The sequence below is a fragment of the Ursus maritimus genome, unplaced genomic scaffold (genome assembly GCF_017311325.1).
Source record: "Ursus maritimus isolate PB19 unplaced genomic scaffold, ASM1731132v1 scaffold_3, whole genome shotgun sequence".
Lineage (NCBI taxonomy): Eukaryota > Metazoa > Chordata > Mammalia > Carnivora > Ursidae > Ursus > Ursus maritimus.
Genome location: NW_024425563.1, coordinates 7,711,101 through 7,738,907, shown reverse-complemented (window position 1 = coordinate 7,738,907; position 27,807 = coordinate 7,711,101). Strand labels below are relative to the sequence as shown.

Below are 27,807 nucleotides of genomic sequence, written 5' to 3'. Positions count from 1 at the left end.
GGGGGGTGCAGTATGTGGTTCTTAGAGGTGCACTGTGCACTGATAGCCAGCCAGCCAGCCCACATTCAGGCGTTGAAAAGTTGGATCCAACAGTGCTTTCCAAGAGCACTGAATAAATGTGTTCCAAAGAAATGAGTAAACAAATGATGAATGAATACAGCTGTATCTTCAAGATAACCGGCTGTGATTATACGCGGTCCAAGCACGAGAAGGAGGGAATAAAAACTCAAGACAGTCAACTTGTTCTTCTGCACATAGCCAGACAACTGTCTAATCACGTCCTGTTTGGTCCCAAACAATAGATTGTTTTTAATGCTATTTGGGTAAAGGGAAAAATAGAGTAAAACACTGAAGGGTGGGGAAAGAAGCAGCTCAGAAAAAGAGAGCAGCGTATTCAAAGGTCCTGGGATAGAAAGGAGAATTGTATTTTCTAGGGATAACAGAAGTCCAAGGTAGCTTGAATGTAAAAAGTGAGAGTAAATGGTATCATTTGAAAATAACATAACAGGCAGAAGTCAGATCAGACAAGACATCATACACTATATTAAGAATGTATGTCTTCATCCTATGAGCAACTGGAAGGCTTTGAAGAGTTTTTAGTGAACCAGTGAAATCATCAATTATGCATTTTGAAGAAATCTCTTTGCAAGAATAAAAGCACAGAAGCAAGGAGACAATCATTCACTCGTTCAACAGACATATTTATTCAGCACCTACTAAGTATCGGGCATTATTCTAGGAATTGGGAATAAAATACAGAGAATATAAACAAAAATTACTACTCTCATAGAAAAAAAAAATAAGGCAGAAAAGGGAGGACCTGGCCAAGGGAAAGGAGTGGGTATATTCTTCTTTTAATGGGGGAAGTCACAGAAATAATCACTGAGAGGACATTTGAGCAAAGACCTAAAGCAGCTGAGGGGTCAGCCATTCAGAACACTGGGGACTGAGTATCCTAGACAGAAGAGCCAGCCAGTGCAAAGGTCCTGAGGCAGGAACATTCTGGCTTCTGAGGAAACAGCAAGGAGGCTAAGGTGGACTGGTGAGGAGTCAGCAAGGAGGAGAATAAGAGATTATGTCAGAGATAATAGGGCATATAGGGCCTGGTGAGCCATTAAGCAGACTTTGATTTCTGCTTTGGTTGAGATAGGAAGCCCCATGGAGGGTTCTGAGCAGAGGATTACTCTCACTGCCCTCTGAGAAGGGACTGGGTATGTGTGCAGAGGCTGGGTTAGGGTAGGGGAGCTGGGGGAATGGTAGAAGCAAGGAGGTTTGTTAGTATGGAGGTGAGTCCAATAATCAAGGCAAATGACAGTGGTGGCTTGGTCCAGGGGGTAGAAGTGTAGGTGATGAAAGGAAGTAAGTGTCAGGGTGTATTTTAAAGATAGAGCCAAGGAGAGCTGCTGACAGATGTGTGTGATATAGGAGGAAGAGGGGAGGCAGGGCTTTTGGCAGGAATAGCCTGAAGGTTGGAGTAGCCATTAACTGAAATGTGGACAATAGAGATGGAATACTTTTGGAGGGGAAAGGTCAAGAGTTTGGTTTTGCATATGCTGTGTTTGAAGTGCCAGTAAGACCTCTCCTTTGATGGGATTGGTAGTGAGGAAGAGCAGAGAAGAAGGGGACTCAGAAATGAGGCCAAGAGGGGTCATTGTTAAGGAGAAATGGATTCGGATCAGGTGGTCCAGGCAGAAGACGACGCAGGTGAGGCTCAGGTGGTGGCCGTCAGGTCCCTGACACCGCATGGTCAGCACAAAGGCACCAAGACAGGCCAGCTCTGCGTGGAGCTGCATCCACCAGGAAGAGGGCTCCCCTGGGGTCCACTCCCCGTGCCAGGGGTTGCCTGTGCTTTGATGGAGATGGAGGAGAGTATGTGAATTCAGACACCCCTAGGAGGTGAGAATCAGCCGTGCTTGGTCGAAATGCTATAAGTAAACAAATCAAGGACAAAATACTCAGGAAAAACTCAGAAACGGGGAAGGTTTGTCAGATTTGTTCAGAAAGCGAAATTAGGAAATAACAGTTAATTCTTGATTAATGTAATGTATGCTGCTTTCAATTCCAGGGACACGGTAGAATATTTAAACTACCCCGTGTAATGCTAAGTAAGGGAGAGCAGCGTTTAGAAACTGTTGCATTTATTTGTGTCTATGGATATGTATGGACGTGATCAATTTCTGGGAAAAGACGCTGCCGAATATTTAGAGTAGTTATCTCTCGATGGTGAGATTTCTGATGACTTTCTTTTCTTTCTTTCTTTTTTATCTTTCTGTTTACTTTCTAAGTTTTAAATATTGTATTTTATTTCATAACTTAAAAATCAGGATATCCATTTTGTTCCTCAAGAAAGAGGCAACAAAGACCCTGTGAGATGATTTACAGTTGGTCAAACTCTTGCTAGGCTGCTCGCTCCGTCATTAAGCTATGGGATGTCGAAGGCTATTAACATGAAGATTCCAATTTGAGTTAAAAATGAGATAAAAAATTGATGTCTTTAAAAATCATAAATAAGAAATACAAGTTATGTTTGCTGTGCAGATTAATTAACAGCAAGATCTAGAATATTATATCAGTCTTTTTGACTATTGTCTGTCATTACTGGGGAGAAGCAAGATAGAGAGAAAAACAGAATAATTTGTTGAGGCCAAGTGAGCTGGAGCTGAGGGGCAGTGAGGACTCAGGGGCCCAGGAAGCCCATCTTCCCTTTGATTTGCATTCGGATTGACGCAATCTCTATCCTAGAATAAAATTCTTTCCTTTGTTTTCTTGGTCTCCGTGAAGCCACCCCAAATCCCATGTATTTATCTTTTGTAAATTATGTTTATTTTTAATATTGTATGCTCATGATTCTTTTATATGCCGAATGTCACACTTTGCGGATGGCGTGAGACCATCGCTGCATCCTGCATTTATTTTTCATTTCACACGGTATTTCATCAGTCTGCAGGCGTCTCCACAGTCCTATATTGTGTATGTTCTCATCCTCCTTCCCAGGCGCAGTCCCAGTTTGGATCATGTAGACCATTTGCTGCTTCAGCTTGGAGGTGATGGTCACTGATGGCTCACTGTCGGTAGACTGTAAACTCGTGTAGGCCAGGGCTCTGAACCCTTCTGGCTCAGCGTGCCATTGAACTAGAGAGTCAGAATTCTGAACAGCCATGGTATCGGTGGACAGCAAAGGGGGCAAGCCTGAGCATCAAATGAAACCTAGAGCAAAGAAATGACAGTTTCTTTTCTTTTCCTTATATAGGAAACTTACAGATTCGGTACAACCTGGGCGGCACCAGGGAGCCCTATAACATTGATGTAGATCACAGGAACATGGCCAATGGACAGCCCCACATTGTTAACATCACCCGGCACGAGAGGACCGTAATTCTCAAGGTATACGAAATGTGCGCACCTCGGTTATACGTGATACAGTGTTATAATCTCTATCCTCTGCTCTCCTTGGACGCTGGTTTTGTTTTGGGGGGTTGGGACGGGCAGAAGAGATGCTTATTACACTTTCTCCTACAAAGTCCCAACCAGGGAAATAGAAGGATGTATGGACACTAAAGGAAAGACAATGATGGACTTAATGGTGAAGACGTTTTTTAGAGAGAAGGTAGAATAAATGTTTACTATGTATATTCTTTGTAGCCTGGCTGCTTTTAGGCTCACACATCTCTCAGTCTCCTGTTTTTATCTATCACACCATCATTTTTCTCCATGCTCTCAGATGTCTGAAGCTTATCGTGTTTCCCAGCAAAGGTTATTTCGGTTTATCTGACCCACTTCTTTCGCTGCTCCAACACAATATGAATAACTATAGGTTGGTTGGTTGTTTTTTTTCCTCTATGGATGCTTCCCCTGAAAAATCCTCAAAACACAGACCTCCCCCCGAATCTCAGACTCTGGTTGTAGGCTTTCAGCACACAAAGGGACGATTTTATTATGACAGTCAAATTTTATTTCAGGTTCATTGATTGTCCCTACCCCCACCACTGATTTTCACAATGAAGAAAGCAGCCTGGGAGGCACCATGAATAAAACATAGCATGAGGAAGTCTCCCTGGGAACTAAGCCAAAAGATCAAGGATGGGAACTGTCAGTGCATTCTCTAGAAGGAGTCCAAAATAGATACCTGTCAGGAAAAAGAACAGCAGGGGGATACTGTTTTGTCAGCAGAGTGCAGTGTCATTTGGCCGGGGTTCAGCAGCCACTCAGACCTCATTCGGATGCGGCCGGTTGCTGTGGGAAGTTCAGGCTGCAGAGAAAAGGCACGAGTCCTGTCTGGTTTTGAGCAGCGGTGGATGTCAAATTCATAACTTGATACGGAGTTTACGCTTGGCCTTTAGCAGTAAATGCTGGAGGGTATTTTAGGGACAGGTCTTTCCTAGGAAACTGACAACATGCGGTTACAGTTTCTCGTGCAGTCAATCAAATATGTGTAAATAAGGTTACCTCGCGGTGGTGGGCAGAGTCCCTGGGCCTAGCGCAGTGCCTGGCTCATCTTAGAAGCTGCAGATTATTCACTGAGCAAAACCAAGCCCATCTTGAACCATAACTCCAGGTTTATTCAGAAAAGCCAGCAAGGCCAGGAGTGGTACAGTTTATGTCATTACAGGATTAGGATGGTTTTATACCATTTTTTCAATATTATGTGTATTGGGTTTTAATTAGAAACATTCTCTTGTTTTAACCCATGCCATCTGTCACCTCTTTTAAAGTGACGTCTCTTGCCATTGCAGCATTACAGAATAATGTTAAAAGTCAAAAAGGGCTCAACAGTCAGCTTTGGGAGCAGGGTAGTGCAGGAGGCCTACCTGAGCTGTGGAACCTTGCAGAACTAACTCTCCCTGTCTCCAGGAAAATGCTCTGTGTGTTAGAACTGAGCCTTGTGGGTGGGGAACCCTGGCCACAGAGGAGGGCCGGGTCGGTGAGAGGAGAGAGCAGAGCTGATAGAGCCATTTCTAGGTATGTTTCCCAAAATGATGTCTGGAGTAAAGATAGGTAAGGCAGGCCCTGCCTTCTGGCACATTCTGCCAACTGGGGATTCTTCAGAACTAACCAGCAACCCCCCCCTTTTTTTTTTTAAGATTTTATTTATTTATTTGAGAGAGAAAGAGAAAGAGTACACAGGCAGGGGGCAGAGTCAGAGGGAGAGGGAGAAGCAGACTTCCCGCTGAGCAGGGAGCCTGTCACAGGGCTCGATCCCCAGGACGCCCAGGATCATGACCTGAGCCAAAGGCAGATGCTTAACCAACTGAGCCACCCAGGTGCCCCCTAACCAGCAACCCTTTAAGAACAAAGATCAGCTTAATCAAAGCTGCTACCTGCCACCGAATTAGAGATTGCCCTGAAGACAGGGAGAGGGAGAGGGATTAGGAGAGGGATAGGCTATTTTAGGAACTTGGGGCTTTTGAGGCACAGAAAGCCAGAGAAGTCTAGAAAGCACAGAACGCAGAAAGTCCAGGAGACTGAGGAGGGTTTGGGGAAAGTCTGGTTCTACTGCTCAGAGTTCTTTTGGTTGCAAATGACAGAAAACCAATTCAGAATTCATTTGTAGGGAAAATTCCTAGTGTAGGTAATAGAATTTAAGAAAGGGCAAACTAAAATTTTGGAAGAAAATCCAGGGGACCTGGAGGATTACAACAAAGGCTAGAGGCTGTTGGCCCTCTCCCATCCGTGCCTCCCTTCCTCTATTATCTCTCCTTGTCCACCCCTCTCTGAGGACTGGATTAATACCTCTTCCGGCAGGCTCCCTCTGTTCCATATCATGGAACGCAGGCACTGGAGCACGGGGCTCACGTCTCAGTTCTGCTATCAGAAGAAAGTCTCCTGGTTCTCATTTCAAAACCTCAGGGAAGATCTGTGATTGGCCTGGCTTGGGTTATGTGCCGCCCTATTGGCAAGAGGAGGGAGAATGATGATTGGCAGCCCCGATCAGATGCTTAAAGTGGGGAACTGGGGAAAATCCTCCAGAAGGATAGGAACTTGGTTCCAGAAAAAAGAGACAGGAGAGGTGTGAAAACACAGGCTGCGCCGTACTTTGAGGTTAGGAACAGCATAGAAGTGGGGAGCGCTCCAAAGTTGTGGGTGGAATTCTGCCATAGGAATTGTACCAAGGGTGGCGGAAGGTCCTGCCCCCACTCCTTCTGTCATTTGATCAATGCAATTGCACTGGAATTTCTGGATGTGTTTAGAAAGCCAGACACTTCAACCCACTTGAATTCACCTAGGAAAGACTTCATGCTCTTTGGTGCTCTGGTCTTTCTCAGCCTCTCCAACCCAGCTCAGATGGAAAATAAAGCTAGGCTAATATCAGAAGAAAAAATATATGGCTCTTCCTTATGGAAAAGTAGGTCAGACAGACTCTCCGCTTTCTTTCCAGTGGGAAGGCCTTGTGGAGAATGCAGGTAAATCTGAGGGTACCTTTAGAACTCTAGAGAACACTGACCTTTTTTCTGGAAGCAATCTACAAATCCATCTTAAGAACTTCTACAACCTCAAGAATGTGTGGGAGAGATATAGGAAAATGTTCATCATGATTATTTCTGTGTGAAGGGATTCTAAGTGATTTGGTTTCCTCTAGAGTTTTCTGTATTTCCTCATTTTCTCTTATAAGCATGTGCTGCATTTTTTTGGGTACGTGTTGCCTTTTTATAATCCAACAAAAATATGAAACATACAGATATCTTCAACCCATTTTGACAGCCCCCAGTTGTATAACAAAATATAATGACAAAGATATTCAAATAATTTCAAATTAAAATGAACTTCTAATCAAAGAATAAAAATAAGGCTAATTCAGCCATGAGTATAAAGTGCTATGGAATGATGCCTCTGGAATTAAGGTGAAATTTTATACATTTATATATACACACAAACAGCACATCATCCCAACGATGTTTATCAGTGTTTACGGTGTTTTTAAAAGAAGGTTTACTTTCCTAGCTGGGTTTGGCTAAAGCTAACATTAAATTAATTTGCATTCCCTGAGCACATACTGTCTGAAATGATGCTGAGCCCTTGAGGGAAATTGACCTTGGATGAAACATTTGCTGCCAAAACACAAAGTGCCCAATCTCCACATAGATAATGAGGAGCTGACTCTAGGAGTCCTCAGACACCGGAGTGAGCCAGAGCCCGTGACAGGCCTCAAGTGGCGTCATTTATGAAAACGCACAGTTGCACCAGGGATCATAGCTGAAGGCTTACCGCCAGTCGAGATGTAAGACAAACCCCGGGCAGGCAGCGAGCACCTGAAAAAGTACTATACGCGATGAAAATTCATGCCAATTAGATGACTCCAAGAGCCGAACATCACGAGGAATGATTTCAAAGTCTTGTGTCACAAAGCCCTTCTTCTCGCTTTCCTTCCTTCCTGCTGTCCAGAGCTGCTTTCTGCTCTTTCCCTTCCTTCCGTCCACCAACCCACTGCTCAAGGGACGTCAGGTGGCTCACAGGCAGTCTGAACAATGACATAGAGAATTGAAGCAAGTCCCAAAGGTGTATATATATTTCTTACATAGCCTGGGTTATATTTACAGGCATAGGAAGCTGCCCCGTAGCACTGTCCCTTTGGGCAAGGTCACGTCCATGGTCATAGCTCACATTCATGGATGCTCACTGTGTCCTCGGCACTGAGCTAAGGATGTTAAACGCGGCCTCTCATTCAGTCCTCCCCAGAACCATATCAGATATGCAGCGTTCTGATCCCCACTTTAGAGATGTGGAAACTGAAGCTCAGATAGTCCGACATAACTCGCCTCAAGGTCAAGGGTGGGAAGCTGTGGAAGCATGGGTAGGCCTGGGTGGGTCACACTTCAGTCCACGCGTGCTCCTAACCATCACTTGATGGTGAGGTGTCTGGAAGGATGGGCACGAGGCTTTGCGAGTGGATTCCTCCAGGGGCGCCTGGGTGGCTCCCTCAGTTGAGCGTCCAACTCTTGATTTCAGCTCAGGTCCTGATCCCAGGGTCCTGGGATCGAGCCCTGTGTCAGGCTCCCCACTCAGTGGGGAGTCTGCTTAGGGATTCTCTCTCTCCCTCTCCCTCTGCCCCTCCCTCTGCTTGTGAGCACGCAGGCGCATCCTCTCTCTAAAATAAATTTTAAAGTCTTATAAAAAATATAAAAGAAAGTGGATACCTGTGACCAGTAAGAAATTGAGTGATATTACAACAATAATGACAGTAATTGTTATTAGTATGAAATAGTTCAAAAACATGCAAAAGCACAGAGAATAATAATATGTGTCTACCAGCCAAACATTACAAATTTTGGCATTTTGCTCTATTTCTTCAGAATTTTTTTTTAATGCAGTGCTGGTCAAGGCCCTCGGTCCTCCTTGCTACAGAGTGAGCCCTGAGAAAGCAGGGGACAGGGCCTTCAGCAGCATTTCTGCAACAAATGTGTTTTCCACAAGGTCATTCAATGTCGCATCTGTAATGAAAGTCAGGCATAACTTAAACACAGATTTCAGTGGCGCCTGGGTAGTTCAGCCAGTTAAGCATCTGCCTTCGGCTCAGGTCATGATCCTGGGGTCCTGGGGTGGGGTTCCAGGTCCTTGGGCTCCCTGCTCCGAGGGGAGTCTGCTTCTCCCTCTCCCTCTGCCCCTCTCCCCTAGCTCGTACTCTCTCGCTCGCTCTCAAATAAATAAAATCTCTTTAAAAAATGGATTTCAGTGCAAACAATTTCAGAGGGCGTTGGAGGAGGAGTGCTGGGCCCACGAAGGGAGCGAGAGACTGACATGACCCAGCTTTCTGATACTGTGGCCTGATCCAAGGGTAAAACTAGCCCCAAAAAATAAATAAACTGCATGTTCTTAGAATAACAATCACATATTTGGGGGCTTTGATGGAAGTTAAACAATAGAGAGCTCAGGGATATATCCTCTGGCACAGATACTCATAGTCTATGTTCTCCCGAAACAAAATGAACAGATGGTAAGGATGTCATGTTCATTTTGGCTTTCATCTAACTGGAGGGCCATCCCATCTTTGCCAAGAAGAAACTGACAGATTTCTCCTGCAAGCAAAATTAAGGTCTTTTTTTTTCTTCTTTTTGTTGGCTAACTGAACATAATAAAAAATTAAGTAATTAATTAATTAAGGACTTCTTAAAAAAATAACTCCCAAGTCCTTAAGAACAAATGATTAGGTCCCCCAATTTTTGTACCACAAAGAGCATGACTTCAGTTGTTTTCGTCAGGAATTTTCAAAAAAATGTTTTAAAAAAATCACTGCATTCTGTCTTTTAAAATAAAGACGATAATTTCTTACCTGCTATTAATCAGAATTAAAGCCAAATTATATAAAAACAGTTGCTAATGGAGCTTGCTGATGGAGCTATGTATTGAATATGAATCCTAAAAATGGTCAGGGAAGTGTAATCAAGGGAAACAAACACAGTATGCTTAATGCTAGGGACAGAAGGAAAGATGTAAATATTAGGGTCGCACCAGGTGCTACTACAAAGTGACCCTAAAATTTCAGTGGTTTAACCCATAACATAGGTTAAAGACAGACCCAATCTGTCTTATATATTTCTAGAAAAGCAAAGTCCTGTGGTCCCTAGCAGGGTTGAAATCATGCTAGGCAGGCATTCTGAGGACCCACCCCTACCACCCATCCTCCCATCCCTTTGGCGGGGGAGTATAGGTCTTGACTAAACCAAATCTCTGTCCGTTGATTCTTGTGGCCTCCATGGCTCCGTCCTCTGGGAGGCTCTCCTTTGGCCGTAATCTGCTGGGGCCAGCTCTGCACTGCTTGCAGATGCATTCATTGAAGCAGGGCAAGGGAAGGGACCTGAGGGGTCCGTTTCCTGCAAGTGCCAGTCACACTGAGGGCTGTTTCACACTTATAAGTCTTTTGTAGACAAGTTGTCTTGGTTTCTTCATCAATACAGTTCCTCTAAAACCTGAGTTGGCTTCTGATCTGTGTGCTCTCAGTCAGTTTCATGTTCCAGTAGCAAACCCTCCATCCGTTCCTGGACATAAATCTTAGTCGTAGGTCATCGTTCGCTTCCAAGGGCCCCTGCCTCTCTCTTAAGGTCATGGCAGCTCTCTTGAGGCCATCTGAAACAAAAGGCTTGGGTGGGAAGTAAAGACCCTAATTTTACCTTCACCCATGGAGCTAAGCCAGTGTGCTGAGCTAAGAAATCTTCACGTGTCTCTCTTGGTCACCTCTTCCTGCAGTTTATTTCTTATTCTCTGGTGTAAGGCTCTAAATTTGTGGACTTCATTCCCTTTTACTGATGTCGAGAAGCTGGCCGATTCTTTTCTGAACCCACGTCATCTTTGACGTAGGCAGCAGGAAGCAGCTGACTCCCATGAGCATCCCGGCTCTTTGGAAGCACTTTCCCCAGAGCTACAGGTCACAGGCATTGAGTCTGCCTTCTGAGTTCCATGAGGTGACAGGTTTGAAAAAACATTTTGTCTCCTACCATTGTTGTCCATCTTTCCAGCCACTGACGTCCGTGTCTGTACCACATACCACGCACCACCTGACCATAGCGCCAAGGCTACCTTGCTAAGGTTTCCATACGGGAGCACTCTGCTTCAAGGTGCCGACGTACGCCGTAGTTTGGGTTACATTAGCTGCTTTAACTAAAAGCATTTACAGATGGTGGTAATGGCTTCGCAGGTGCTTATCTCCAGACTCGTCAAGTTGAATATGGTAATTACAGACTGCTTTTCGTAGGTCAAAACAAATAAACAAATCAAATAGGTAGGGGCAACGACAAAAAATTGTTGGAGCAGTCGTATTGGCGGTAAAGTGGAAGGTAGTCGAATGAGGCACTTGTAGGGTAGCAAAATGTGTGAGCTGATGTGAAACACTGGGGGGCGGGGCACCTGTTCTGTGTATGTGGACAGTGGTATAGGTGTATGGTGTATCAGGTAACCTTCTCAGCCTGAAGAGAGTCATTCTGCCCTGGATGTTCCCTAACGATCATGTTATGTAGTGCTCGAAACACTTCCACGCATAGCCTCCTTTGATACACTCAACCTTATGAGTCAGGAAAAACCTGATGCTGTCAGCCCATTGAACAGATGAGAAAACAGAGGGTAAGGATGTCCAGGTGACTAATAAGGTCTGAGTGCTCACAGGACAGACTCTTCTCTAGAAGCCAGACAACCAGGCCCCTTCTCCAGGGGCTGCTCATCGCTCACACATTCCCCCTTCGTTGCCTGTGCAAGCAGTCAGGAGAACCAGGCTCGCCCTGCTAGTTTGCCTTATAAACTTTTGAAAAATTTTAAGAGTTTTAAGTAAAAGTAAGTCTTTGGGGGTTAGTGAGTTTTGGGTTTTGGGGGGGGGTGTTTGTTTTTTGGAGTCAGTTAGGGTAGCAGTAGGAGATAGTGAGTAGCATGCTTGCCTGTAAATTGTTTTGACAGGAAGGGTGGAGAGGGCAACCTGGAAGGGCAGATAAGACAACCTGCTCCATGGCCCAGAAAATGCCACCTGCAGCCGGAAGGTGAAACATGCACGTTAAAAATCTCCGTAGGAAAAGAGGTTGATGGAGCAGCTTTCGAAACATTGTCAGATCTGCTAAAAAACTTACGTGGTTAAAATGGTTTTTTTCCTCAGAAATAGCAATAAAGATGCCAGGATATCCTCCTCGACCCAGTGAAGGAAAAACCCTATTAAGGAAATAATAATACGAATAACAGTAGTGTGGTGAGCCGCAAAAGCCATCAACGTCTCTTGATTGCACTGTGCCCCCGTCTCTAGTGCTTTCCAGGCTGTTCTGAGTATATAACAGTCCTGTGGGACACATACCTTTATTCCCACCTTGCTGAGACATAGGTCAGTAAGGAGGAGTTGAGATCCAAACCCAGGTCTGCCTAATTCCCAAGCCCAGCCTCTAAGCCTGTGCTTAACTGCTGTGTTAAACTGCACACAGTTGAGTTGATGTGGTCAGACGCCGCGGAGGACCCATCCCTGACAGGCCAATACATCCGCCCAGCTGGGAACCAAGTTAGCGAACTGACCCAGCGCCATCCCTACCATGTATTGTTGGATGACAAATGCAACGTGTGGATGAGTGCACGCAGTGTGACCTCGGGTTTATAACACTAACGATATAAAGCCTTGAAAACAAACCATGAATCTTTTCTGCTCGACAAGAAACAAAATGCAAAACCTTTGTGATTCGTGAAAAACTATATTCAAAAATTATATTAAAAATGTTGAAATACCAAACTAGGTGATAGTCTCCTTAGGAAAGAATAATTTAATGCAATGGGGAAACGCATTTGTTAAAAGAAATAACCTAATGACATCGGTGGGGACCATAAAATCGAAACGTCCCTGTGCGGCAAAGAACTTAGCAGCCCAGCTTTAGGGCCGGTGAGCTTGCCCCCCATGAAGAATTCCAGATCATTCTTCAGGTCGGCATGAACATAACCTCCTGCCCTTCCATCGTAGCGTCCTTCTCTTCTGTGGAAACACGGAGCCTGGACGGAAGTTAGACACCAAAACTCAGCTGAGTTATTTAAAAACGTGTGCCTTTATTACCCTTGAACTTTCTGACAGTAAAGAACAATACTCAAAAGTATCTAGATGTAAACGCTCCTGAAAATTTTAATATCCGAGGTGGTTCAAGCCTTTATTAAAGAAAATAACACTGTTTGGAAACATTAAATCTTTTTAGGGATGTCAGAACAAATAAAGAAAGTTGACCTAGCTCGCCTAAGGCCCTGTTCTTGAAATTACATTGACTGTAACTTCTTGCCTGTGGCTAATTTAGTGTTTATCTACTCAGCATGATGAACTCACAGCCTTGGATGTACACCAGCAGCGCACCTGACAGAGGGGGTGATGGCAGGAACAATGACGAGCCTGGAAGTCCCTTGGTCCTTCCCTCCCGGAAGCACTGATACCGTTCACTCCTTCTCTGTTGGGAGGCCCGCACGTATATGACTACTTCACTTTCCACTCCAGTGGAATGCTGACTTATGTTTAATTTTGTGGAGGGCATAGGTCAATATTTTATTAGTTCCTCATATCATTACAGTGGCTTAATTGCACAGAAGATACCCAGGAAGAGAAGAGAGAAGGATATATACATTGGAAGCTTGTCCTTTCATTTGGCCTGTATTGAGTCAGTTTGTTTTAATTTTTGTTTTCTTTCCAATATTTCCAGTGTCCAGAGCAGCCAATTCAAAATTGAGACACCTATCAAAAACCTCATGACGTCATTAGCTTTTCGTAATTTGGTTTCAGGCTATGGGTCCTCAGCCCTTGAAAGGGTATCTCAGCAAATTTTCTTATTTAGTTCTGAATAGAAAATGGGCCTACTTGGTGAAGTGTCTCCAAAAAAGAAGATGCACCAGTCTCAGGACCATGATTCCTTCCCCTGCCGCTGTCTTCCAAGCCTCCTGCGGCTTCAGACGGAGACCATCTCTGTACGTAGAGGTGTGGGCACCGGATTTCAGGACACGTTGCCTTGGTAAACAGTGGGGATGTGTGCTGAAGATCCTGCTAAAGAAGACAAAGTGTCAATATGGTTCTAGACTGTTCCACCAACAATGCACACTTCATGTATTTGAAGCCGTGAAGAGGAATTGCCAAGAACCTCACACAGTGACTTCTAGTTGGCATCAACCTCTTAGGCATGTCCACCCTATAACAGGAAAGTTCTAAAGAGCAAACATTCTGCAAGCCCGACGTGGATCAAGTCAGGTGTTCATCAACAGCATTCCGTGAGGCTTCTCGCTAATATGAAGAGCAACTAAAATTAGCCCAACTTCATTCAAAAGAAATGTGAGAACAGATATGTGGTGTGCACCTACTAGATGAAAGACATTCAGGTGGCCGACGATGGCTCAGGTGGGACACGGTGACTTGTAAAGGAGCAAAGGGGCTTGTGTCCTGGGGGGAGAGAAGAGCTGTAGTCACAGTTCTTGTCATTTCTGCAGATAGGAGGGACCTGCCCGGCCGTCCAGAAGAGAAGTGTCTTAACAAGTTACTCTAAGGATGTGCAAGTAATGGGAAGGGGATCTAGATGGGGCACCTGGGGGGCTCCGTCGGTGAAGCCTCTGCCTTCAGCTCAGGTCATGACCCCAGGGTCCTGGGATTGAGCCCCACATCGGGCTCCTTGCTCTATGAGGAGTCTGCTCTCCCTCTGCCTGCTGCTCCCCCTGCTTGTGCTCTCTCTCTCTCTCAAATAAATAAATAAAAGTTAAGAAAAAAAAAAAGGAAGGGGATATAACAGCAGAGGGTAGTAGCAGTTTGGGCTGGTAACGAGGCCATGGCACATAATGTGAGATTTCCCCTTTGGGAAGAGAGTGGGTCTAAGGGGAACCCCCCTCCCCCCACCATGGACTGGGATTGCCAAAATCAGAGGTTGTTACTAAAGCATAAATAAAAAGGACCCCTTATCGACAAGCTCCTCCACTTAATAGCTCCACGTTCTCGGGCAAGTTATCGAACTCTGTTTCCTTATTTGTGAAATGGGAATAAGGCTGCCTGTTTTAATGGGGTTTGTGTGTGCGTTCAATGAAAATACACGTGACAACATCAAGCATCATCTGTCGTCGAATAAATGCTCTTTCCCCTCCTTCCTTCCCAGTTCCCTCCTCTTTCTTAAAAGCAAAACAAGTGAGAAAGCAACTGTCGAGTCATTATCAACGGGGCCTTCAGGATCAAGGCTCCTGTTCTATGGCTTGCAGTTCAACCCACGGAGCAAATCCTAGTGTTTGCAGGCAGCGTGCTGCTGCCTCCATGAGCCACGAGCCAGAGGAAAGGCCATCAATCACAGACACGAACCAAGGGCCAATTGAAGTGTAAGCTTGTGCTGAGGAAGCACAGAAAAGGGGGGAATTAATCATCCCGGGGGTGGGAGGAATAGATCAGAGAAGACTCACAAAAGTATCTGAGCTGTTCCTTAAAGGTTTTCGGGGGGGGGGCGGTGGCACAAGGACCACATTATCTTACTTATTTTTTACTGCAGGCATTCAATATTTGCTCTTCTGCAATTCATAAAAGTTATACAGAGGAACCTAACGAAAAAATAAGTTCAACCCATCCAGCTCATCTGATCTGAAACAGAAAAAGACTCATAATGAATATGTCAACACTTCCAAGTTTTTCATTCCTTCTCGAAAGCAATTTCATCTGCAAATGAATTATGCACTCCAGGGCTAGACAAGACCTCCATTCCTACGCTCCAGAAAAATGTGTTTACTTCACTTTACATTTCTTACAGCTCAGTGGGAAAGCAGCAGCAATGCAATTTGTGATATGGTGTAGGGTTTGAGATGTCAGTCCTCTCGGTCCTTCTCCAGAATACAGCAGCGCTTATAAACCCAGGGTTGCAGAGTTCATTTCCCCCTCCCGCTCCACACACATGAAGTACATAAATCATCTCTCAAGAAAGAAGATAAGGCACCTGGATTTCTGTTTTGTCTGGCATGAAAACTAAAGTCCGATCTGTGAGGTATCATATTGTTATATCCATCTGCAGTGCGCTGAAATCTCTCTTAAGGATTGTGATTCTCGAAGTTGGTTTTTAGTACAATAGGCAGAGCGGGTTGTATCCCCAAGCACAGGTAACTGAAATCAGGTTTGTATCTTACATAAATGTGTCTCCTCTCTGAAAAATAAATGCATCTCACCATGCGGTCTGAGGTTCTGAAGGGTTACATGCTGCCCCTCTCTCCACTCAGGAGAGGGAATAGGCCACCGGGATTGAGCGTGAGGATTTGGGTGGCCGGTGGGGCCCGGAGCGGGTCCTGAGCCTGTGTTGAGATGCCCTCTAGTGGTCATTAGCCATAACCAGTGCTGAGCGTGCGGAAAGGGAAACGAGTGTGCCAGCCGCCTAGCGGCCCTTTGTACAAACTCATCCCATCTCATCCAGAGGCATGGGTTGTGCACGGGACATTCGTATCTAATAAGAAATACCGGGATGACAGTGGGATGTGGTGTTGCTTACACAAACGGGAGTTGGTCATGTTCTAAGAGTACAAGCCAAGGATTGTGCTTACACGTGCACATCTCACAGCTCTGGATGCTGGAGGACCCCGGGAGCTGTTTGCTGAGTGAGTACACGAATTAGTCGAGTTCATAACGAATAAGGGTTGTGAGCGGTCCCCATGCGCTTGGTGGATTCTTTCTACTTTCTGAGGCATATTTGATGCACCTTCTCCCCTCAGCCACCAGGCTGGGAACGAAAAAAATGAGCCAGCCCCACCCTAGCACGTCTGACATGAGGAAGTATGTTCCAAATGTTGGAGGGGACGGCAACGCAAACATTTTGTGGGTAGAAGAGAGGGTCCAGGCCGCTAGTTCAAAAGTGAAGTGGAGGAAGGGCATCAAACAGGTAGTGGAAAGGGGCGCCCTAGTGGATCAGTCGGTTAAGTGTCAACTCTTGATTTCAGCTCAGCTCCTGTTCTCAGGGTCGTGGGATCGAGCCCCACATTGGGCTCCGTGCTCAGCAGGGCGTCTGCTGGAGATTCGCTCTCCCTCTGCTTCTCCCCCCTCAAAAATAAATAAACCTTAAAAAGAAGTGGAAGAGAGTAAGTATTCTCTTCATCTATCCAGTAAAAAGCTGCCACTCTGTTAAGCATCCCTCCTAACACTGTCACCCCAGGGCCACCAACAGAAGTCACACTAGAAGAACAGACCATAGAAACGAGCCCATCTCCCAGCCTGACTCCACGTCCCCCATGAGAATGACATCAGGATCTAGACTTTCAGGCCCGTGGCTTCCACCTGAGCTTATGGGTTTAACCCCTGTAGCCGAACACCACAAATGCAGAGTGGGGGCGGCAAGAGAAGAGTTGAGGGGTTCCCGTAGCCCCCATCATCTGGGCCAGCTCTGAAAACCTGTCCCGCTCCAGGAGATGGATGCCAAGGACGCTGGGCTTATAGAGATCAGAAGACCCGTCGAAGGAGATGTAGTAAAAATGGGAAGAGGGGAGGACAGATGGGGGAGGCAACGCTGGGGTGACCTTGCTCTCCACTCTTTTCCAGTGGTCTGTGGGCCTACTGGGGGCATCATGGCAGCCTAGCTTTGCGATGGCACGGGGTCCAGGCCAGCATGATGGAGAAGCTTGGACTTTCAGCCCCACAGACCTCTGGGCTGTACCTCTTAGGAACTGCGTCCTCTTAGGCATCGTAACGGAATCCAGTAGCTCAGTTTCCCCAACTGTAAAATGGGGCACACAAGACTGTGGGCCCACAGGGTTGTTGGCAGATTCACTGAAATAATACATGTAAACTCCCAAAGGTGGGATCTGACCTAGAGTTGACCTTCAAGAAATGTGAGCTGCCACATTGATGATGGGGATAGTGAGGAGGGGGAGGAAGCTGAGATTTACCTCAGTCCATTTTGTGACAGCTTTCACACACGCACACACACACACGCATGCACACATGCACGCACGCGTGAAGGCTCCTCTCACGTGTCGCTCATAATTTCCCCTTGTCTTTTCTCTGCCCCTTTCTTCACCACCTCTGCCAGCTTCTCCCACCCCTCCTCATTTTCTACTTCTTGGAACAGGCACCAAACATAGTATTAAAAGATGTTAGTGCTTCCAGAAAGCCGAGATTTACTGCTTTGTATAAGCCAGCAGACTGGCCGTCAGACTGAGACCCCTGGCATTTCCCCCACGTTCTGAAGTCACTCCATATATAACGATTTTCTTGAGGCACCTTTCTGCTCTTTCACCTGGAACAGAGTTTGAAGGATGTGGTTATCAGTCCTCTGATAATGCCAGTTTTAGACTCCATCCTGAATCTTGTTACTGCTGCCAAAACCTACTGGCAAAGTAATATCGATAGAGCCTCTGTACTGAAAAGGATGTGTTTGTGGAAGTTTTTTAAATTTTAATATCAAGGACTTTAACTATATTACAGTTAAAATCAATAGAAATGTAACCTTTTCAACCACATAAAATGAGTTCATTTTTATTATTAGTCTTTTTCTGCCATTACGGTGTCGTGATTGCTAAAGGAACCAGGTCAACTTAAGCTTTATTGAAAGACCATTAAAGAAACAAACTCAAACTCATTTAAATACAGAAGCCAGTGCATTAAAAAGATCAATAAAGTAAAACCACCTGAGGTTGCTTTACTTAAACACCCTACATTGGAGAATCGTTCCATAGTCACAATTTGAGCAAACCTATAAACCTAAAAGACCAGCCAATAAAGAAGAAAATGCTGTTTCATTTCATAGGTTTAGAACCGTAAAGCCCTTCACTTTAGTCTGATTAAACATACAGCATTTAAAGTTTCTCTCAGTATTTTAAAACATCACCTGTAAAGAATCATTGCTCGATGAATGCCACTTACTTAGGAAAACCATTAGCTCCGTAGGTCAAGAGAATGACAATGACAGAAAACACCATTTAATTTCTTTAAAAATAACATAGAATTAGCTCGATTGAAAGGGAATCTTAGCCTTGCAGGGAGTCAGGAAATTCTCTTCCTAACAGCACGGAGCATGGTATCTTGTGCCTGGTAAAGTGTGTTAAAATGAAAAGTTGTGACGGATGCCATGGACTTGGATTAGACCCAAAGCACCTGGTATCTCAGGTTCCCCGTATCTGAGAGTGATCGTATCCTTCCATACCTCCTTCCCTAGACCCGAGAACAATGATCATTGCCACAATCCTCTTCAAGTTCTTCCTCAGATACTATAATGTAAATTGCAAACTTAAGTGGTAATGTTTGCTTAGGATGATTTTAGAATCAAAATGGTCCTTATGGGATATTGAGTCCAACCTGTGACCCAACCTGGAATCACCACCCATCCCTGCCTGACCTTACCAGATACGGGAAGCATTCTATTCTTCTTGATTGAAAAACCATTTATTATGTTTTTCTAATTATAAGTTTAAGTATATTTATTGTAGAATGTTCGGATAAGGACACAGAGGAAAATTAAGTTGGCCTGAGAGTTCTGTTGAAAGCCAGTACCTCCGTGTTTCCACTAAAGCCACCCTGCCTGCTCACGGGCATTGCTAGGGCTCTTCTGTCTTCCTTCTCTGCAGGCTCATTCCCATCAGCAAACAAACGTGGGTATTTCTCTCCCTAAAAACAAAGTCCTCTCCTGACCCCACTCTCCCCATTTCTTTGTTTTCCTTGACAATAAAACTCCTGGAAATAGTTGTCTATGCTCTTTCAGGTCCTTCTCCCATTCTCTTGCACTCTTTCTCTTATTTCTTTTTTCCCAGTCATCTTTACTGAAGTGTTAATTCCATGCAATGCAATGTGCACACTTGCAATATACCGATCGAGGAGTTTTGACAAGTGTGCACGCCCAGGTAACCAAGACCACAGTCCAAATAGAGGACATTTCCAACACCCCTGAAGGTTCCCTCAACCCCTTTCTTGCGAATCCCCTCCAGCAACCTCCCCAAGCAACCACTCATCAGATTTCTACTTCCATGTGTATAAAACCACATGTTCAGGGGCACCTGGGTGGCTAGTTGGTTGAGCGTCTGCCTCTTGGTTTCAGCTCAGGTCATGATCACATGGGTCATGAGATCGAGCCTTCCACTGGGCTCTGTGCTCAGCGGGGAGTCTGCTTGAGATTCTCTCCCTCTGCCCCTCCCCCCACTGGCGTGCACACACACACTCTTTCTCTCTCAAATAAATCTAAAACCGCATGTTCATTTTCACCTGTTCCATAATTTTATATGAATGGAATCATAGAGTATATAATCTTTTACATCTGGCTCCATTCACTCTGCATAATGGTTCTGAGATCCATTCTTCTTCTTGTATTTTCATTGCTGGGAAGTATTACATTTATGGATATACCACCATGTGTTTATTCATTCACTTTTTGATGAAAAATGGTAGATCATTTCCATTTTGGGAATATTATGTAGAACAAACCTGTTATGAACATTTGCATACGCACACACAAACACACACACACGACATATCTTATTTTCATTTCTCCTGGGTAAGTATCTGGGGGTAGAATTGATGGGCTCTCTAGTTAGTATATGTCTAACTTGTTTTTCTGTTACCCCCAGCAAAGCCAGAGAGTTCCGGTTGCTCCACATACCCACCAGCACCTGATAGTGTCGGTCTTTCTCATTACAGCCACTGAAGTGGGCAAACGGGTGCTATCTCGTCTTGGTTGTAATTTTCATTTCCCTTCTGACTAGTGATGTTTTGCAACTTCTCATGTGCTTATTGACCACTGGCAAATCTTTTATGAAGTGTCTGTTCAAATCTTTTGCTCCCTTCTTTATTGAAATACTTGCCTTCTGATTACTGAGTTTTAAGAGTTTTTTACAGGTTTGGTGTACAATTCCATGGCCAGATGCACATACTGTGATTATCTTCCTCTTCATTTTCTCTTACACCAATTCTCGGTCATGCTTTGCCCACTTCCCAAAATTACTCTCATCAAGATCATTGGTGACCTTCTCACTGCTAAATTTTCAGTTCCTGTATTACTCCACTTTAGGGCAATATTCAACATGAGTGATCCCTGGAGTTTCAGGACATTACCTTGTTCTTGTTTCTTCCTGCCTCGCTGGCCCTTCCACTCAGTCTCCTTTGCTTCTTCCCCTCCTTCCTACCCTCCCTCGGTTGGTGCACTTCTGGGCTCAGCCTTTAGTCCCTTTCTCCTTCCTGTTTTTATTCACTCCTTTGGTGATTTTATCCCAAATTATTATCTCAACCCAAACCTCTCCCAGAACTCCAGACTCACACACCACGCTTACTGCTCGTTGTCTAATAAACATTCAGACTCAGTATTTCCAAATCTCACCCCCTTACCTGCTCCTCCCCCACAAACCCACGTCGTCTATAGCCTTTCCAGTGTCTCCTAATAGCTACTCCATCCTTCCAGCTGCTCGGGCTTAAGTCCTGGGAATATCACTCTCTCACTCCCACATACGGTCATGTACAGTCTGTCAGAAGGTCAAAGTGGCTCTACCTTCAAAACATCCATATCCTGACTACTCTCACCCCTCAGCGCTGCTGAGCTCCCTTTGGCCCTGCCTACTTCTTGCCAAACCCTCCATGAACACTCATCAGTTCAGCAGTGTTTGATATCTTTTCTCTGCCAGGACCCTGCTAGGCATCCCATGCTTGTTCTGAATCTAAATTCAGCCCTGTGAATATTCTATTGAATATCCCTCTTTTTTTTTTTAAGGAAGTCTATTAAATCCCATCTTATTTATTGTTACCATAGCTTCTAAACCATTCATATATTTTTTTTTTATTCTCATCCTATTGTTAGCTTACCCTCTGCAAAGAGTTCTAGAACCAACTTCCCAGAGTCAGGCCAAAATTCACCTCAAGAACATAATCCCCCAAAAGACTGCCTTTGCCTCAGCCAACAGCTGCAAGTTCAAGGGTCCTAGGCCACCCTCATGTCTGACCAGCTGGCTACAAATTCACCAATTTCTCGGGCTCAACAGTTTAGTAGAATGACTCATGGAACTCAGGAAGGCACTATACTTACAATTACAGTTTTATTATAAAGGATGCAAATCAGGACCATACCAAGTGAGGGACACAGAGGGTGAGATATGGGACAGTCCCAAAGGCAAAGCTTCCTTGTCCACAGGACACATCACTCACCCGGCACAACGATGTGACCACACAAGAGTACCACAGATAGAGAATTTCATCCTGGGCTTCCACGTCCAGAGGGTTTTTCTGGTTTTAGTATGTAGGCGCGATTGATACATTCGTTGGCCACCAGGTCAAACTCAACCTCTGGCCTTCAACTGAGTTGCCTTGATACACGATTCCCACCAACCTTCCCTCCCTCATGGAAATCCAATGTCCCTCCAGGATTTCCAGGGGTCCTGTCTGTCTCTAGGCTCTTTCTTCTGTGGCTGCTGTCTCTGAGCCACAACACACCCACCAAAATGCAGCTCGCACCTTCTCCGGTGTGTAGACACATACAGCTGCTCAAAGCAGTCACTGAACAGCAGCCCTTACCGGGTCATTGGGGGGAGGACACGGTGTATTAAATGATGTCTTGAGCAACAGGCTGCTGAGTGACACACATTAGATAACGGCGTCCTCAGCGGGCCCTCCACCCATCGTCCCTCTGTAGAGCTTTCTCACAGCTCTCACCCCACACGGTGCTGGGCTCTTTTCTCTCTGATTCCTTCCCTCTGCTCTCTAACTTCTTCCTCACCCATCTCCAGTCTCACCACCATTATGTGCAACAAGAAGTAGACTCTTGGGGCACCTGGGTGGCTCAGTCAGTTAAGCATCCAACTCTTGCTTTTGGCTCAGGTCATGATCTCCAGCTCATGGGATCGAGCCCTGCATCAGGCTCTGTACTCAGTGCAGTCTGCTGGAGATTGTCTCTCCCTCTCTCTCTCCTCTCCCTCTGCTCCTCCCCCTTCTCATATGCTTGCTCTCCCTCTCTCTCTCAAATAAATAAATAAAATCATTTTAAAAAGAAGAAGAAGTAGACTCTTTCCAAGACAGGGTCCAAACTTCTAGGCCAAGATCGGTCAGGTGCTCAGCAGACATAAAACCTTGAATTTTCCCTCCTAATAAAGAAATTGTGGATACAAATAACAACAATAAGTCAGGGGAGATGTAACATCAGAATAAAGATAAATAACCCCAGCCATGCTTGGCTCAAATTGAGACTTTACCCCCTGGGATTCAAAGCCCTGGATAATCTAGCATCCCTTTACTACTTTCCATTGTCATTTATCATTTCTTTCCAGAACGCACTCTAAGAACCAACGAGGCTGGTCACCTCAGTACCCTTAGAGATGCATGTGTTCCTCCTGCAAAATGCCTCCACTCGGCAAAGTTCTGTATTTAACCATGATGGCAGTCCCTCTGAATCATACATTTTAGAATTGGGGGCAATACTTTGTACTCATATTTCATATATTATTTCATGCTAATATTCCCTAATTGTTTTATCATCTTCCAAAACAGCAGCAGAAGCCCCTTGAGCCCAGCTGGGCACATCTCTTTACACACATCTTCAGCTTCGCTCCCAGCCCAGTTCACACAGTGGCTGAACAATAAAATCCCATGGCAGTCCTTGCATAACAGTAGGTACTCGGAGTCCTAGAAGGAAGTACGGTCAGGCGGTAACTTCCCACAGGGAAGCCCCCTCCATGTCAGGTCACCCTATGATCATTATTCGCCTATGCCCTGGATGCCTATGGGACAGGTGCACTGCAAGACAGGTGTAACCTTCTTAGGAGTCCACACTGGCTGATGCCTCCAGCTGCTGCAGCCCAAGTGCTCACATCTAAAGATCCGATCAATTGTATCCTTCCATGAGGTGCTCATCTTCAAATATAGTCCTATGTCTGGACCAGTGGTAATAAGGGTGCCATGTTGAGAACTTGACAATCAGAGAAGCCCCCCACTTCCACACCAACCAGTCCCAACCTGAGCAGATAAGCAACGTGACACCAATAACATCAGCCACACCAGACTACCACCAGTTTCGCTATTCATCAATTCACTAGACAGATGTTTCCTAATACATCATTTTTATTGATGGCCTCATTAACACTCCCCCACATGACTCACCCAGAATTCACCAGGAACCAAATTTAAACAACCCCTGAAAACACATGCTTGACTGATTGAGATTATGGGGCTAATAAAGACTAAAATAGAAACGGCCTCGATCATATTTGTTGTGTCTACATCTTTTCTCATCATCGCTCTCATTCTTGTTTCGTTATTCTTTTCACTTAATTATTAAAATTTCTGCCATTACATTATATACTCTCTGCATCATGTTAATACCTATTTTCAAAACTGACTGTTTCTAATTTTGCTTTTTACTCTATTTCTTTGTTTTCAAGAGTCTCCCTTTTACCACCCAATTATTCGTTTTTCCTTACTCCTGGAAAGCCATTTTACAGTCTCCCATAATGTGTTTTGCCTTGAGCTCGTCAGGAAAATAATGATGTCTAAAATGATTTCATTGATACTAATGATGTAAATTATTGTCTAAGCCACCCACTATGTGTCGTGATTCAATTGAATGGTTACTGAAGTGACTTTAAATACAAAAGTGTATAAAAACCACCAGCTGTGCTCACACTAGATCTCTAAGAAGGAATGTGGAGGCGTAATCACTAGGGATTAGTTCAGATATGGATTCTTAAGCCTTACCTTTATTTTTTGAATTCTCATGTGCATGTCAAAACCTGAATGTCCCAGAGATTTTCTGACCAGATTCTTCGAAAAAACTGTATAGGGTTTGGGTCATTCCTGCTATGAAAGTCTTTAAAGTTAATGCCGTTTAGGGGCGCCTGGGTGTCTCAGTTGGTTGAGCATCTGACTTCAGCTCAGGTCATGATCTTGGGGGTCCTGGGATCGAGCCCCAGGTCGGGATCCCTGCTCAGCGGGGAGTCTGCTTCTCCCTCTCCCTCTCCCTCTCCCCCTGCCCATCCCCTACCCCCCACCTCCACCCCCCACATCGTGCTCTCTCTCAAATATAAATAAATAAATCTTTAAAAGAAAAATAATGCTGTTAAAGAAATACCGTATCAGCTATGAAAGGAGAATTACTCCTCTCATTCATTGAGATTTATAAAAATGATACAAATGTGTTGATACAGAATCTGTTTTCTTTTTTTTTTTTTTTTTTTTTTAACAATTTATGCTGTAAAATAGTATTCGGTGTTTTTCCAGTAGGTGGAGTGTTAGGCTAGGGGAAGCAGATCAAGATTTGAAAGCTAATTTTTTTCCTTTTTACAATGTTGAGGGATTTTTGATATAAAACAAATCACCTAATGGATTCACTAATTCTTTTAATTGCATCAATACCACAAAATTCCAGTTGCACTGGACCTCGTGAGGCAGATCTTTTGTACTAATTACATCACCATAGTAACGATGACGTAAGGACAACAGCAGTAAGTACTTATAATGCCTTTCATTTTAAAATTGCTCATCAAGCCATCAGTGAAACCTCCTGACATCTCTGAGACGGAAATAACCTCATACATACAGCAAGGAAAGATCTGTGTCTTAAATCCTGTATTTCTTAAGCCTTAAGCATTTCTGGAAAAGAACCTTCCTTGTGAGTTTATTAATATTGGTTCAAGGCTGGCACTACCTCGTCTAGTCTGTGAACTTGGGCAAAATCACTAACTCTCCCTGGGAGCCCCCCCAACGTGGGGGGGGGGAGGAGATGAACTAGCTGTCTCTGGGCGCCTCACGGCTCAGGAATCCCTCACCAAACCTGACCTTTATATAAGCATTTCCTCAAGGCTGAATATTAGGAGCCACGTTGGCTGAGAACCTTACATACATATGGCAGAGACAGCTCTGGTTGGGACGTGGGGGTCTAGGACTGGAACGTGAGCAAACCCAGCCCCAGCTCCCGCCCTGTGCCCTCACTAAGATTGGCTGCCATGAATAATGGGCTGAAGGACACCTCATAGTGATGCCTGGGAGCCCAGTCTTAGCAGAAGCGTCTGCTCAAAGCCCCAGGGACCTGTGTTTCTGGGAAAACACTACTCGTTAGGCCCAGAGTAGCAAGACCTGTTCAAAGGAACCTGAAGTATTACCTGACCCGACCTCCTTTTTCTGCAAATGGGAAAACTGAAGTCCAAGGAGTCTTTGTGACGTGTTGAACGTCAGCAGCTGACTGACTCCCAGCCCTGTTCTCCCTCCCGCAGAACACCCCTCCTCTCTCACACTGGAAATCTGGAAGGGTCCCCACAGAGACTTTCACAGGAGGGCAAGACTCCCACCTTCCCACCCGCCAAAGAAGAGAAACGAGGCCCTGGCAAACCAGGTGTTGGGGATGGTGGAGCAGTAACGAGAGAAAATGAATAAGGACCAGCCACACAGTCTCCTCTTTGCATCCCCACGGCCAGCCGGCTCATGGTTGGAGAGAATCCCCGGCTCCCGTTTGCAAGGTGTTTTCCGTTCTAGAAAGGCTTGGCGCCAGTGGATCCGGCTGGATCGTTCCTAGCTGTGAAGGCAGAGTCTCCTTTGCTTTGCTTGGAGTAGAAGGATCCCAGAGCCAGGTGCAGGCCCAAGAGAAGGCGCCAAGGAGATGGGGGTTGAGCCCGCTCGTCAGGGCCCGGTGCTGAGGCGGAGGGCTGGTAAAAAGTGAGTGGTCAGTTACTAATTCCCAGACTGAGAAGTCATTCATTGTATCTGGTGAAGGGAGAACAGAAGCGTTTGTGGCGTGAGGACACAGCAGCTACAAAGCCCTGAATGAAGTGTGGACAAGACAACGTAGTGGGTCCAAAGGACTGAGAGAGGTTGGATGGGGTCAGAGCAGAGAGGCAGCAGGGAGGAAGAGAACGCTCTGCTTTTCCCTCTCCTGGCTCTAGGAAGATGCCACCTTCTTCTCTGATCTTGTCCTGAGGACGCAAAGCCTCCCTGGCTTGTGTCTCTGCAGGTAACTGAGTTGCTCGGCTAACTCCCGTTCACCAAGGCCGGCCGCGTAACACACCGAGCGCCTCCATTGCAGATATTCATCGCTAACCAATTATACAAGCTTGCCTGCTTCTCACGCATTGTGTGGTTCTGTTATGGAGGAAAATGTTTCTTGGCCTCTTTCTTCTCTTTAAATATCTCTGTAAGTGGGGCTTTATGTGCTGTGAAGGCCAAAATCAAGCTAAGCTAGAAGCCAGTGTGACCTCTGACCGGGTCAGCATCCCAGAGGGCCACCTCCACATCCCGGGTTGCTCACGGAATTGGAGGCCTGTCCCGTGGCCTGACAGTATGGGCTGGGAAGAGGCTGGCGTGCTGGCCCCCACAATGAGGCACTTGTCGTTCTAACCATGTGGTCCCCAGACCGGGCTACACTGAGTAGTGGGCCAGCGTCCACTCCCAGGGGCTCTGGGAGCAGTGGGGAGTGTCCCAAAGCGTAAAGATTCAGAGTCCCAGATCAGCCGGCCGTCTTCAAGGATGCAGTCAGGCCTCCTCACCCACACCTGATGGCCATGAAGTTCTGGGGGGGCTCCCGTCACTGGGTCATCCATAGAGCTCTCCTCCAAGAACCGAGTTCCAGTGGAACTAAAATCAAGGGTTTCTGTGCCTTAAACACACACACGTGCTTGCAGACACAGATATCCGTGTGCTCTGCCAGAGATGACTCCTTTAATAATGCTAAGCACCTAAGATGATACAGGCCCATTTCGTGTGGGTCACAAAAGGGCCAGGAGGTTGACTAGATAATGCCGCAGGAAAGAGCCCCAAGTCCAAAGGTGAGGTTACTCCCCGGGCTCTGAGAACCGCTGTGTTGCCTCCCTGCCTGTTCAGCCCACTGCTCTGGGTTTCTCAAGCCTCGGCCGCCACAGGTCGGGTGCTGGCTCCCAGGGAAGGAGTGGGGTAGGGCTCGGCCCTTGTCCTTACGGAGTCACCATCTGTCCCCAGCCAGGGGACAGGAAAGGACAGGTTGTAGCACCATCGCTGGCGGCAGACCCACAAAAGCTCCGCCGTTTTCCTCCCACTCTCATGTACGTTTACTGTGTCCTCTCCATTCACGAGAACAGAGTGACTTGGAGTCAGGAGGAGGCAGAAAACATTTAAGTGAATGAACCCCTGGTGCCGGGCTTGAGTCCTGCTCTCTCCCTTTCTTGGCTGTGAATGGCCTGAGCCTGCAGGGACCCGTCTGGGGACCCCCAGGCTAGGATGAGGTTAAGGTGGGAGAGAAAGGTATGGTCCCTGCTCTTCAAACTCTTTCTCCTGTAACATCCATGGGAATTTCAGGTGGAGGGAGGGGGAGAGACAGGTCAGGGATGAGACGAGCTGATTGTTGTCTTCACCCCTGATGTCTGTTCGCAATGGCCTTTCCTCATGGCCTCCCTTCAGCTTGGAATAAAAACATCCATCAAGATGGTCTGCTCTGAATTCAGCATGTCTGAGCTAATTCCACG

General features: G+C 45.7%; 1 protein-coding gene across 1 annotated transcript in view; it reads left to right on the top strand.

The window, feature by feature from the left end:
* CNTNAP2 (contactin associated protein 2) overlaps positions 1–27,807 on the top strand; it is a 1,324,851-nt gene that overhangs the window by 1,174,774 nt on the left and 122,270 nt on the right. The window contains exon 20 of the mRNA XM_008697394.2: positions 3,251–3,384. Within this exon, the coding sequence (XP_008695616.2) occupies positions 3,251–3,384 (134 nt within the window). The remainder of the gene's footprint in view (positions 1–3,250; positions 3,385–27,807) is intronic.